The sequence below is a fragment of the Rutilus rutilus genome, assembly GCF_951802725.1.
Source record: "Rutilus rutilus genome assembly, chromosome: 9".
In the NCBI taxonomy this organism is placed as follows: Eukaryota; Metazoa; Chordata; class Actinopteri; order Cypriniformes; family Leuciscidae; genus Rutilus; species Rutilus rutilus.
Window position 1 is genome coordinate 19,128,108 of NC_140223.1, and position 15,272 is coordinate 19,143,379.

The 15,272-nt window shown below is 36.4% G+C and overlaps 1 protein-coding gene across 3 annotated transcripts in view; it reads right to left on the reverse strand.

Annotated features, from left to right (window-relative positions):
- The window catches only part of mcamb (melanoma cell adhesion molecule b), a 37,081-nt gene that overhangs the window by 3,157 nt on the left and 18,652 nt on the right, over positions 1-15,272 (reverse strand). For 2 of the 3 annotated variants that reach the window (XM_084420193.1, XM_084420195.1), the window contains exons 2-15: positions 6,597-6,715; positions 5,911-6,160; positions 5,722-5,792; positions 5,562-5,649; positions 5,295-5,474; positions 4,941-5,074; positions 4,284-4,428; positions 4,067-4,179; positions 3,184-3,328; positions 2,792-2,907; positions 2,446-2,602; positions 1,679-1,720; positions 600-638; positions 39-165 (exon numbers count right to left, since the gene is read on the reverse strand). In XM_084420193.1, the coding sequence (XP_084276319.1) occupies positions 39-165; positions 600-638; positions 1,679-1,720; positions 2,446-2,602; positions 2,792-2,907; positions 3,184-3,328; positions 4,067-4,179; positions 4,284-4,428; positions 4,941-5,074; positions 5,295-5,474; positions 5,562-5,649; positions 5,722-5,792; positions 5,911-6,160; positions 6,597-6,715 (1,726 nt within the window). The remainder of the gene's footprint in view (positions 1-38; positions 166-599; positions 639-1,678; positions 1,721-2,445; positions 2,603-2,791; positions 2,908-3,183; positions 3,329-4,066; positions 4,180-4,283; positions 4,429-4,940; positions 5,075-5,294; positions 5,475-5,561; positions 5,650-5,721; positions 5,793-5,910; positions 6,161-6,596; positions 6,716-15,272) is intronic. The other variant, XM_084420194.1, reaches the window with a different exon arrangement.

Here is a 15,272-nt window from a genome sequence, read left to right on the forward strand (position 1 = left end):
CATATTTCTTATGAATTGCTTTTAATAAAAGCACATACAAATCCTGCTTTCCCGAGCGTCCGCAGGGCAGCCTTCCTTTCTTGTAGAGGAAGTAGAGCACACTGCCCAGTATGGCTATGAGGAGCAGGCAGATGATGATGACCGCGATGGCCACTCCACTGCCACCTGAGGGTCAGAGGGGGATGAGGTCAGTACCTTGACAGATAAGAGGAAAAGCTCACACCTAAAGTAAAGCCTGAAAGACATACTTTGGGTGAACATTTCCTACATGTCTAACTGAAATATACAAAGTCTTATTTCCAAAAAGGTTGTGAGTAAAGTGATCTGAATGTGCTGGGTTAAAAAAAAAAAGCAGTGATGCGTGTCGTTGTATGAGCAATAATACGAGCAAAGCATTCTGGAATCATTCATTCATTCATTCTAGAAGGCCAAGATAGGTAAGTGCCACCATCCTACCTAACATTTTAGACCAGTTTGGTTAAAGTGAAGATTAGCATAATAAATGACTGCTTTCACACAGCGTTGGAAGGGTGTTTGTGTGAGCGGTTAGGCTGGCGTTGGCCACATGCCTGGACACATGACAAAGCTGCAGTACAAACCTCTCTGCGGCTGTTTTGGTGAAATGGTAAATCCTGTTGCTAAGACGCAAAAGGATTGAGTTACTACAAAGGCAGTATATTAATACATCAGTTTTATTATAATTAGACCATGGGTGCTGTCCTGGACCCTTAGATGAAGTTACTGGTATAACACGTACATTTTAGTGTCTTGTCTCTGCTCTCCTTGTTAAGGGTAGACCAGTGGGGTTTAAACTGTGGTCAAGGGAGCTCAGGGGTTGCCAATGGTCTTAGTTTTTGGGTAGAAAAAAGTTACATAAAACATATATATCATATCATTTAATTTAAAACGTATATATAATAGAATTTAATTTCTTTAGGATTTGTTACAATTAAAAATACAGGTTTATTATTTAACAATTATGTGTAAAAATATGTAATATTTTGGAAATCTTAATTACATTTTAAAATGAATAATATTTTAATAGTCAGTTATTTAATTTTGGTCCACATACATGAAAATATACAGCTGCTTCTATATTTTGACAGACACATTATTGCTATTAACTTCTTGTGTCGCATCTGGTTAGAACATGATGCTAGAAGCATCCGCTGACATTGTTGACATTTTGCTGTTATATTTGTTTATTTTCCTGACTACAGGCATAAACAGACTCAGAGATGAGGGCTCTGAGGACCGCCATAATAAGGAACACAAACGTCAGCTGATACCCCAAAGTGAGAGTAGCTGCTTCGCCTCATTTGCCCTGATGCCAAACGCTCTGGTCCCATGAGGTCACAGGCAGTCAGCCAGGCCTGATGCGAAGCCTGCCTTTGTCCACATCAGAGCATTTTCACCATCAACCACCTTCTTCTGTTACAGTAAAACTGCTCTGTGTTCAAACACGCACTGCTTTTGACTGCACCTCCAGAATAAATACCACATTAGCTGCCCTCTCAGATGACTGTTTATACGGCACAGATACTGCTTTTCGTCATCAATTCTCAAGTGCGTGTGTTCTGCTACAGTCTAAATACAGTGACTCGCTGCACTCATGGAAGTAGATGTAGAATTTACAAGTATCTCAAAGTTTTTTCGAGTGAAAGCTTCAGAAACATACCTTTAGGGCTGATGGCTTGGGTTGTCGTTGTCACACGTGCAACTACAAAAATAAGATGGTATGAATAAGGTTGTATTTGTTAGCATAATTTAACTCTTAACATAAAATGTACAATACTTTTAAATAAATCGTATACTTTTTTCTGTGCAATACATGTTTGTTTTTTGTCTTGATTTTTTCATTTATAAACTTAATACATTTTATATACTAATACATTCTTAACATTAAAACCAGTATGAACTAACAATTTTAATAGCAAATTAAAGTTAAAATCACACGAATTAAAATATAAATTATATAATGATCAAGAGTGCAAAACACTTCATAATTAAGGTTGTATAGTTAATGCAATAGCTAACATGAACTAACAATAAAGAAATTAATAGTTTTATTCAGCGAGGACACAGTAAATTGTTCAAAAGTCACATTAAAATATGTATATATTTTAGATGTACCGACACGTAAGGGTGTTTCCAGTTTGGAAACAGTTGAAATGAGTGTTGAGTAGAGTGTTCACATATGGGTCAAAAATCATGCGAACTGCGCTCAGAAGTGTGAAAACACCCATCATTTTAGTGTATAGACATATTTTTTTAACATTCCAATTCTGTAAAAAGAATATTGTTTGTCCATGATACCGACTGCATGTACTAGAGTTAATATGTGACAAAGATGACTCTAGTTTTTTCAAATGTGGTAACAGTATTCATAAACGGAATATACATTTTAAGTAGAGGAAATCATATAGTCCGAAAACAAAAACTCACTTGCATCAATGTCGAGAGAATCATCGTCTGTCCCAATCTCATTGTCGGCTGTGCAGCTGGCTGTGAGTGCAGACTTGGCCTTCACAGAGATCATGCTGTAAACACCAGTGTCTGTACTCTGGGTCTCCACATTCAGCACAGGGACAGGCTTGCCAGTCTATATATATATATATATTGTCAAGGTAATATCCATTTAAAAGAATCTATAAAACTGATTAAGCATGTTTTCACTCACAACTGCACAATGAAGCTTACAATGAAACTACCCTTAAATTCTGATGAGTTACTAGCAAAAGATGTTTGGAATTGTCCCTGATTGGTCAGAAACAGAGTGATGTAAGGATACCCATCGGTCAGTGATGGTCCAGGTGATATTGGGGATTGGGTAGCCTTGTGCATAGCAGGTCAGGTTAACAGGACGGTCCGCGTTATTGGTCGAACCCACTTCTATCTTAGGCTTTCCTAAAGCAGGTTTAGACATTTTTAGTCATGAAAGCAAACATTGTTGGTTTTTGTTTGTTCTTCTGTAACATTGATGATGTTTTTATATTGAGCTAAATTTTCTATCCCCAAACCCTGAAAGAAATCTTCCTGAATTTTTAGACTTTCATTAAGATATCCTTAGTATATTTATTAATTGATTAATTCATGTTTATTAGTTGATTTCAGGTTTTACTATCCTTGTATGTGCACTTGGTTAGGGTTAGTAAGCAAAACCTGAGCCACACACAAACCCACCTCGCACACTGATTTGCACAGACTTCTGTTCTCGTAGCTCAGGCAGGGAAGGGACCATCACTTCACACGTATACATCCCAGAGGTGTCATAGGAGGCATTTTGTAACTCCAAAACATGCCTCTCTTCCACTTCTGACCAGCCGTCCTGTATTTAAATACACCATCAATTTGATCCATTTACAAACTTGAGCATTTCAAGAGCAAGAAGATTTATTGTATTCATTCTGGATATTATTTATGTTGTAATTTGGATCTTGTGTCTTGGTCTTGTGATCTTTGAAGAACACAGTAAATGTGGTCTTGGTTTATAATTGAGTCTTATTATTTAAAGTCTGGGTTTTAAAACTCTTGATTTGGGTCTCGGTGTAATAATCTTAGCAGTCTACACTTTTAAAAGTTTGGGGTTAGTATATATATATTTTTTTTAAATAATAATAAAAAAAAGTAATAATTCAGAAATTATTACAGTAACAGTAAATGCTGTTCTTTTGAACTGTTCTTATTTATTCATCAAAGAATCATGGAAAAAAAATTATCACGGTTTCTCCAAAAATATTAAGCAGCACAACTTTTTTTAAACATTTATAAAGAAATGTTTCTTGATCACCAAATCTGCATATCAGAATGATTTCTGAAGGATCATGTTAACATGTGAAGACTGGAGTAACGTCTTTGCCGTAAAAACATTAAAATAGAAAAGTTTTTAATTGTAATAGTATTTCACAATATTACTATTTTTGATCAAATAAATGAAGCCTTGGAGAGTATTAGAGAAAGATTCTTACTGACTCCAAACATTTGAATGGTAGTGTATTTCTAGCATCTAAAATAGATAAATGAGATCATTTATGTGATTGTTTTTGAGTCCATCTTATTGTTGTACCTTATGCCATTTTGTGTTTGTGGGTAAAGAAGACAAGGCGTTGCAGGTTAAGGTGAGATCTTGCATCTGGTCCAGAACTGTCTCCTCTGGTGTCACCACAATGTGATCCAGATCTAAAAAAGACAAAAAAAAGTGTTGCTCACCATGGAGAGAAAAGCTGACATAATCTCACCAAAATCTGCCATAGCGCAGGAACTGCTGAGGAACGTGCTCTTACAGTGTACAGTGATATTGATGGAGTCCTCAAATTCAATGCCTGTGTCAAAGTCTAATGACCGGCACTCATACGTCCCGCTGTCTGATCGCGTGACGTTTTCCAGAATCAGTATTCCATTCTCTTTCTGTATTTTCTCTTTCTCAATCTGAAATTGACAAGTGAAAATAATTAAAACAGCAATGTACTCCAGAACTGCAGATGATCAAATGAATATTTTCACATGGTTGACAGATTTCAGAACAGCTAACATTTAAGTTAATTTGTTTGCCGCTTTTCACAATACATTTAGTTTCAAAGCAGCTTCACAGAAAATGCATGTTTCAACATTACAATCAGGAAGTATACTGTTATCAGCCCAAGATTGTCAAAGTAATGTCCATATCCCAGCTAACAAAAATATGTTCTGGGAACATTTTGCTAATGTTCCCATTAAGTTATGAAACCATTTCTGAATGTTCTCTGAACATTTATAAAATCCTTTTTTGAAGAGGTAGTAACATTTAAAAACCGTTAGACGAACGTCCAACTAAAACATTTCAGAAAAACAATGCAAGAATAACGTTTTGAGAACATTATTAAAGACCAGATAAGTTTGAACGATCATGTATTCAGTTAGGCAGACATAACATGTATGATTACATCTTGATTTTATATTACCTCTTCATGTTTGAAAGTGAAAGTAAAAACGAGCTGAGGTTTTCCATTTCCCTCACATTGGAACTCCACGGTGTCGCCTTCTTTTATAAGCCTGTCGGGTGAATTTATGGACAGTGATACCTCTGTTGTAGGGTCTGAAATGATTAAATGAAATAGTAAGACACTGTGCGTTGTGCTTGGTAGATTCAATAGATGGCAGCACAGAGCACTGTCCACAAAAAAAAATATATATAATTCTGCTGTCAATCCACAGGAGAAAGAAAGTAATACAGGAATGACATGAGGATGAGTAAATGATGACAAATTTTTTGTGAGTTATTAAAGTTATTATAGGCTGAAAAGATGTTGACTTACAAAAAACTGTGATTTTGATTTGATTGGACTCGGCCATTTTTGATGCACCAGGGACAAAGTATTGGACCTCACAGTAGAAAATGGCATCTTCATCTTCCCTTATGACCTTCATGAAAAGTTCACTCTCAACTGCGACCAGGCCACTGGCTTTGACTGTCACAAACTCATTGATGTCTATCTCTAAAGGGGATGCAGATGGGTTTTGTCATTGCCAAATAAAATCACATTTTGTTTTGTAGAATGTTGACTGAATGACCCTGTATTTACCACCAGCTGAGGGTTGGAGAGGGAATCTGTCCTTGTACCATGTGATGTTGGGTCTAGGATACCCGTTGTCAACTTTACAATTTGCAACCTGAGTAAAAATATCATAATTATGTAAAGTTCATGAAAATGTTCAAAAACAAGTGGTTGTATTGAGCTCTACCTTTGATGGCTTCTCTTCAGTAACAGAAATCCCTGTGTGTGTAAGTTCAATCACAGGCAGAGATGGCGAGTCTAAAAGAGAGAGCGGTTTAGTGTTAGGATTAAGGTAAAAATAGGTCAAGCAGCATATGATGGTGACCCCTCAGCCTGGCCAGGCTCTTCTACAAGGGACAAGCCTGTTTTGTCTTACTGAATACTTGGAGACGAGTGTGTCCTTCACCACTGTCTTTCAACACATTGTACACCATGCAGATGAACTCCCTCTGGTCACTCAGTTCCACCGTGTCAATGGTCAGAACGGCGCTTCCGACAGCACTCTGAGCATCATGAGAGTGACTGACTTGAATCCTCCTGGCATAATCACTGTCCTCTTCAATGATCTCAGTCTGATTGTCATAGTAGTAGATTCTTATCCTGCTTTGGTCCTTGCCTTGCAATTTCTGTACAAAGTCAAAAATAGTGATGTTCAGATTTCCACATTTATTGTATGTCTATGGATTTGTTTGTATTTTCTATTGAGGTTATTTGGGTGAAAAACTGCACTAAAAAAATAATTTAAAAAAATAAATATATATACATTTTTCACCCTAAAATCTAAATATACGCAGAAATATAATATCTCATTCTCAATGAAAAAGATCATTCTCAATTGACTTTTTTGGAAATATTCTTCATTAATTGTTTTTTATTTATTGTAAATATTTCATACTATTATAAAAATAAAAATTAAACAACGATATAAGTATACATTGCATAAGTAATTGTACTGAGTTACTGCATTACAATAACAAGAATAAGATACTTCAGCAAAGATTTTTTGGGGTGGTAATTGTAAAACAAAAGTTATTGTAAAATGTGAATATGCCTGTTTCTCACCGTAAACCAGACTATCATCATTGCTGGTTCCTTCAGAGTGTACAAACAGGGGATCTTGGCCTGGTCTTTTAAATATACATCCACCCTGTCTTCCATGCTCACATCCACTGTGGCCCATGCTAATAAAAAAAAAACATCAAAACACCGATTTGTCAATAGGCCTAAACTTTGTACTGTCAAAGAAAAGTCAAATCCACAAAATGATGAGGCTCAAAGTCTATTTGTTGGACATTTTTTGTGATCCCTATTCCCTAAGCCCCTTCAGAATATCATTTGAATGTAGTGACTCCTTAACAGGAAATGGGCCATGGGGAAGACCACTTCTGATTGGACCACGCCACCCATGTTCCCATGTCAAATGTCCGATCTAGTGGGAGCAAAGCAGTTGAGGGAGAAGATATTATGAGTGGAATTTACTGAGCCCACCCATGTACAGATTAATGTGTAGCATTCCCCCATGTCACGCCTCAGGAGGAAGAAAGACTCGATTTATCTAGAGAATAAGTGACCTACTGTTTGCCAGAAATGAGCTGTTCTCTCCCTTAAAGCATCTTAAAGCTTTCTGAATCATGAGGAGGCTGAAACTATTCATCCTCAAAAACATGATCACTACAAAAAAAAAAACATCTTCTAGTTATTCTGGCATGCTGCTTGTTTGTTCTGTGAGGAAAATGGTTTGCTAACTCACCTCATAGTGAAGGTGCATAATCTAGACTTGCATTTCCAATAGATTTTTGCGAATGTTCTTCGATAACCTTTCAAATATATTGTAAATGGCCTTTCTGGCCTCTATGTGGACCTGTGGGCACTACAGGGGGATAATTGAGTATGAAGGATGCTTTCACATTACAGAAATCTGATTAGTTTCTCCCAACAAAGGCATTTCCTGTGCATTAGCGACATTAGCGCAAGGCTGACGATCTTTGTTGTGGATATCATACATTCACCTTGTTCATGGTGTACAAAAGGGAGGACCAAGGTATCTATAATGTCATGTTTCTGAAGTTTCTGAGGAGTAATGTGGTGATGAAACAAATGCTCTTATTTTTCAAACAAACTGAATTAAATCCTTGATATTTTTATATTTATATTGGTGGTTTAGTTAGCATGCTAACGTTGTGCTGTCTTTTGAGTGTCTCACACCAGCATGCATGCTGTTTTGCACATTGCAATATTAAGTTTAACCATAAACGTTTGAGGTCAGTAAGATTTATAAAGTATGACAGTAGACATTTATAAAGTTACAAAAGATATCCATTCAAAATAATTGCCGTTCTTTTGAACTTCTATTCATCATCCTGAAAAAAAAAGTAAAATAGATTCCACAAAAATATGAAGCAGTTTGCAAAATTGTATTCAGCATTAATAATAATATGAGATGTTTCTTGAGCAGCAAATCAGCATATTAGAATTGTTTCTGAAGGATCATGTGACTGAAGACTGGAGTAATGATGCTGAAAAGTCAGCTTTGCTGTCTGCATTTATTTTAAATAAAAACATTGAAGTCGAAAAAATATTTTACAATATTGATGTTTACTGTATTTTTTATCAAATAAATGTAGCCATGGTGAGTATAAGAGGTTTCTTTCAAAAACAAATTCTTTCAGAGCCCAAACTTTTAAAGGAACCGTATGTAAGATTGTGGCCAAAACTGGTACTGCAATCACTTTCAAATTACTGTAGAGCGGTGTATTCCCTCCAAAACACAACATGACAACATCAGCATCAGTTGAGGGCTGCAACTATCACTTTTAAATGACAATATCCTGGCCGGACTACTGTTGTCAGTGATATAAGTATTTGAAATGGACATGATTTCTTAATGTCTAGTGACATATCAGGGCCATTTTATGATTAATTGAAATACATTTCTTACATACGGTTCCTTTAAATGGTATTGTATATAAAAAAAAATTCAGGATCTGCCTTTCTTAAGTTAAGAATAGAATAAATCTGTAATCATCTATAAGCATAAACACCCAGAATTGGGCGCCATAATGACTAGCATTTTCCTTGACACAACCGTACAGATTACAGAGATAAAATGAAACATGAGAAAGAATAACAGTGTACTCCAATATCTTGCCAAGCTAAAAACGATCTGCAGATAAATGAGTCTGCCAAGATGCCACGACAGCAACCATGCAGAAAAGAACATAATAAGCTTCAATTATAGTTAAGAGATTTAGACACACTTAGTAGTTTGACTGCTGATTAAACATGCCACTCTTTTTAGGCATAGAAAAGCTCTCAGACAAAAAAGAATGACCAAAAAAGGAAGAGAGACATTATAATGTGCCCGTGAGCCACTGTTGACAGCCTGATGTCTCCACAGTCTGGAGTGCAGATAACCGTTACTGATGGGTTGTTTTGTGTGATCAGTTGAGTCAATATTAATATAAGTTCTCCTTTCAGAGCGCCAGTACTGGGCAAACAGTATGACAAAAGAACAATGAAGCAGACGTTTTTGCCTGGGTTTCAAACAAAAGACTGCAGGAAGACACAACTAAAGGTTTCCCAGCCAAGTTGTGAGACATGTAGTCCCAGATGAGCCCAATATTAAGCAGCTGTTCTGCCTCTTTACCTTTACACAAGTTGACAACAAAAATAGCACATCCTGTGACTGTTGGAAGAGAAATAGAGGCAGTCTCAGAGTAAAGAATGAATTTTTTCTCAGACAATGGAAATCAACCCATGAAATCCTGAATGCTCAGCGAGAGAGCAACTACCGACAGGAAGTCACAGATACAATAGCGTATTAGCATAATAACATGCATGTACATTTACATGTAGATACACAACAAGGAAGTCTCTATTTTTAATAGAGATTCACAATATTTTGGTACTATACGAGTTATTAACTGATTTTTTATTTATTTTTAAATCAGTCAATATTGTATATTTAATTGTGCATACATTTCCTTTATTTTTCCATTCAGCCTTTGCCATCATCTAATGCTCACATAAGGTAAATCATTAAAAACCCTAATAATTTAATTACACAGATAAAAGTAATCTTTGGCAAATTTGAATTTAAATTCACTTTCTAAGTTCACAGAAATAATGTAAAATTTTAATATCGGACATTTTCCCCCCAAAAAAAAAAAGTGTTTCCTTATCGATATCGGCCAGAATTTCATTATCAGTGCATCCCTAATTTTTTAAAGGTACACTATTTTACTTTTTGTGTTCATAATTAACTCTTTACCCGCCATTGACAGAATTTTCTGTCATTTATGAGACAACGCTTCCACTGCCATTTATGGAATTTTCCGTGTTACTGTGGTATCACTGTTAAACTGTAGGGGCGCTATTACACATCTTCTGAAAAAGGCAAAAAAGGAGTTCTTTGTTCCCCCTCAGTTGGCAATCTGTTCAACAAAATACCTCAATGACCTGCTGAAAAAAGCCGAGGGGCCCGAGATTCTTCACCACAGTCTCCTCTAACGGGTTGGTTTTCGTGGATACGGATACTTTGACGCGTGTATATGGTGTGGGAGTAACATAGGTTAGTTGTCACAATGAGCGAGAAAGGTTGACAAGAAGCACACTAAATCTCCAACCTCGCCCATCAATCACCCATTTAAAAAACACAGAACAGAGGAGAGTCTGCTGGCAAAAAAGAGAAGGCAAGAGAGCTCGTAATAAAACAAGAATCAACACTGACTTGGCTTTTTCAATTACTCATCAGGTGAGCAAGGTATTTTATTTTAACAGATAAATTGCAATATTTAGCTCTCTAACAGAGTTCATTGCGAAGCATTATCTATTGTGAAGGGTCATTTGTTGTAGTACTGTGCTAAAATTAAAGCTTTAGCTTAAGTTCTATCAGGAAGACTTAATTACTACGTCACTTATTACCTTCATTTCTATCCAATCACGTCTTTATACTTTCCGTATAAAAGATCGGTACTTACACATGTTTGAGTTCGCAGATGCTGACGCGACAACAACCTCCACCCTCCCCACCACCACCAGGATGGTCCTGTCCATACCTTCCAGGGGGGTCGGCTGCGCCCCTGCCTTCGTCTTCAAGCAGGAGATGCAGATCCGCTACCCTCGGATTACAAACTATGGACGGGGCCTATGCCGAAGAACTTTATAATAATGCTTGCTGGGCTGTTAATAAATGTATGCTTCGTTACATCATTTTATCTCCCGAGTCTTTCTGGTAGAAATTTATTTCAAGTACCATGTCTATTAAAGTGTATAGCTACAGTAACCTCTTCAGCTAGTCAGCCTGATATCCTTTCCATATATCCTTTCCATCTCTTAAGCCTAGTAGTAAATGTTTTATGAGCAGTAGATATAACCATATTCATCGGCACAGTCACGGTCGCAGAGCCAAAGCACAAACAAAACCATAAAATACATGCAGTTTTGGTTTTTAACCGCTATAGGGCCCAAAGTTACATAGTGTACCTTTAAGATTTCTTTCATTCATTTGTGTTTATGGTCATGTAACAAGAATATCAGAAAAAAATCCATAAAATAGTATTGATATATGAATGTCTTTGTGCATGATACTCCAGTGCTATATGGGATCTTTTAACTCATCTGACCTTTGTGACATTTCAACAGTCCAGCATGTATGAGAAGCACACTATACACTGAATCATGCCATATTCTAGTCTGAGCTGCTCATAAAGAGCTTATAGAAATCCCTGACAGCCTTTGAGCCCAAGCACAACTGGGCCTCGAAAATGGAAAAAAAACGGGGTGATTTCTTCCTAAACATTCAATTATTAACACAGAAAATCCCCCATGGATGGGAGTTTGACTCCTTTCTCCAGATTCCATGATTCTAGAATGATCAACGCAACCCTCTGCTTCAGTAATGTTTTAGAGACATTCATTTTGTTAATGGATAAAGCACCTGTTTTTAAATTGTCTTTAAACTGTGGATTTCAGATGTATGTTGTGCTCCTTTCATTCTTGAGCGTACAAAAACTCCTACAGCTGCATAGTGAAGCAAAGTGCTGGAGCCACTATATCAATCACCGCATGCTAGTGCTGCACGATTAATCGTATCGCAATCGCAATCGCGATGTCAAGCCTACGCGATTATATGACGCAAAATGCTGCGATTTTATATTAAATAAACAAATTAGCGCTGTTAACGCACTTATTAATGCAAATGCTTTTAAACCATTCATGCGCGATAAGACATAAAAGAACGAGCTGCCTGTGAATGTCCTCCTGACACACACACACACACACACACACACACAGATAGACGCGCGCCAGTATCAAGTTCTCTTTCGCGGTAGAACGTTCAACACACATGTATGCCAAAATGAACGCGCTGCCTGTGAATGTCCTGACTGTGACAGACAGAAAGACTCGCGCTAATATCGTGCGTGCGCACAAAACAGCATGACAGTTCTCTTTCGAGCTTGAACGAACAATAACACACACAATTATGCCAAAATGTCTTTTTGTCGAGTGTCTTCATAACATAAGAGTAGTCTTATGATGAACATGAAGAGTTGTGATGACTCGTGAAAGAATGAGGCGCGTGTGAGATCCGCGTCTCTGACTGCGGCTGGTCTTAAAGGGACAGTACAGTAGCCACAAATGTCGCTAAAGTTATTCTTTTTTTATTTTTTTATTTTTTATTTTTTTCTATTTTTCTATTTTTTATTATTATTTTTCTTTACCCCTGACATGTATGGTTATATGTACTCTTGTATGTAAATTATGTTTTGTTATTGTTAAAATGCAATAAAAAAAAAAATCTGTCCTAAAGTTAATCAAAGAACAAAGGGAACAGAGAAAAACACTCACTGCTCTTGACTAAAGAACTTTTTTCTTTAGGCTGATTATCACTAATCTGTGTGTGCATTTATTTTCCTTGAGAACCAAGCAAGTTGACTCATGAAACCATTTGTTTATTATATCGCATATCGCAATCGTAATCGCAATATTGACCTCAATTATCGCAATATGACATTTTCCCCAAATCGTGCAGCCCTACCGCATGCTTTATTTATAGGACGTTCCACAGAATTACAGCATAAACAAACACAGACGGCCTACAGCAGCTCTGCTGTATAAGCTACCACTTCCTCTGATGAATTTAGTTTTCTTCACAAATTACGCAGATGTTTGTTTAATACCTAATGCTGCACAAGTTGTTTTATTAGGGTTGTTTATTTGGCCCTGTAGATTATCTTGTGCTAGTTGAGAACCTGCTGCCAAGGGAGATGAATTGTGTTATGGGACAACAGACAGGAGAATGACTGTGCTTGGCGACAGCAAGCCTGCTTAATAAAGGATATTTCCTTGTGCATCACTTCATGAGGCAAATACAAGGGTTAGCTGACATGTCCTATCACATCTAAGTTTAACAGTACCATATCAGGTGTGTTTGGCACTATGAAAAGGTCTCCTATCATGCCAGCAAGGTTGAATGCAATGGACCAAAGACAGACATTCTTTACTAAAATTACAGCACTTCAAAGTAGGCGGATGCAATTATACACAAAAAAGCCTTTTTTCCCCAAAAAATTAAAATAATAGTACAATTTTATCAAATTGAATTGAATAATTCTTACATATTATTCATATTATGGATTAAGAATTTTAAATGAGTAAAAAAAACTAGAGCTTAAAAAAACATTTTGTGTAAATCTTAATGGAACAAGGGAATGGACCATTTAGTTTATGTGATTCGTCTTCATATATATATATATAGCTATATATAATTTTTTTTTTTTTTTTTTTTTAAAGGAAATTATGTAAGATTGTGGCCAAAACTGGTACTGCAATCACTTTCAAATTACTGTAGAGCGGTGTATTCCCTCCCCCTCCCCCCTGACTCGAGGTTGCCAGATATGCTGCAGGATCCAGCAGGAACGTTTGTAGCTGCAGCTGTGGCAACTAGAGTTGCAGAGCTGGCAACCCGGATGCCGAAACACTACTGACTTTGTGATTGGTAGATAGGTGGAGGGCGGTGCATCAGGCCAAAACACAACATGACAACATCAACATCAGTTGAGGGCTGCAACTATCACTTTTAAATAACAATATCCTGGCCGGACTACTGTTGTCAGTGATATAAGTATTTGAAATGAACATGATTTCTTAATGTCTAGTGACATATCAGTGCCATTTTATGATTAATTGAAATACATTTCTTACATACGGTTCCTTTAAGATTAAGATTTGTACAAAATGTTTTATTAAGCTCTAGTTTCTTTTACTCATTTAAAATTCTTAATTATGTAAGGATTATTCAATTTTTGGAATTGAATTGAATTTGTTGGAATTTTACTATTAATTGAAATTTGTAAATCTTGAAAAAAGGCTTGAATTTTTTTTTTTTTTTGTATAACAATATACTGATTAGCAATCACAATAAAAAAATATGTATTTATGTTGATGATTTAAGAAACATTTCACATTTATTAAGTATGGGCAAATTCTGTTTGTGCTGTGCAACATATATTTTCACTTTCATATTTTTTATTAATTAAAATATTATTATTATTTAGTTAAATATATTCAAGGTCAAGGTCACTTTTATTTATATAGCACCTTAAAACAGCATTTCTGCTGACCAAGGTGCTTCACAGGAACACAAAAAACACAATAAAAACAAAAGTCGTACAAATTACATAGTAAAAAATTTAACTCACTAAGTCTACATATCCCCAATTATGAATAGGCCTGAGAGAAAAGATGCGTTTTCAGTGCTGACTTGAATACATATAAAGAAGAAGACAACCTGACAGATTGAGGTAACGAATTCCACAGTCTAGGACCAAGAACGGAGAACGCTCTGTCACCTTTAGATTTCAAGCGAGAGTGTGGGATAGTTAATAATCTCTCAGATGATGATCTAAGAGATCTTCGAGGAGAGTACGGACAAATAAGGTCTGAAATATAAACTAGAGCAAGACCATGCAAGGCTTTAAATACAAAAGTCAAAACCTTGTACTCAATTCTGTATTTGACCGGTAGCCAATGTAAATGCAATAGAATAGGGGTGATATGCTCAAACTTTCCCTTCCCCATTAAGAAGCGGGCTGCAGCATTCTGTACCAGTTGCAAACGCATTAATGAAAACTGGTTGATACCAGCATACAAGGCGTTACAATAGTCCAGCCTTGTTGAGATGAAGGCATGAATTACTGTCTCTAGGTCACCAAAAGGTAAAATAGATTTCAATTTCCGTAAGCCTCTAAGCTGGAAGAAACTGCCTCTGACAACAGAGTTTATTTGCTTGTCAAATTTTAAATCTGAGTCGACAACAACACCCAGGTTTTTTACATGAGTGCGGATATTCGCTTTCAGCGGTCCTAAACCAGAGGTCAGGCCATCTACCAAATGGGGGGGGGGGGGCAAATAAAATAACCTCAGTCTTCTTTTCATTCAACTGAATGAATATTGCCTTAAATGCACTATTACTTAACTTTTCGATTTGTTAACAACACAGTGGCAACTTTTCAGAAAAATCTGGTAATATAAGCCAAAAAAGCATAGATAAACCATAGAAAAAAATAAACCATCCAATTTTAGCATACCATTTTCAATGTTAAATAATCTGAGATGCACAAATTCCAATTCTCTGTACTATTCTGAATGGGACACAGTCATTGTTAATGTAAATGCATATGGTTCCATCATTCGGCTAACCTAACAAAGGTGAGCTTTTCTTTAGGACAAGCCATA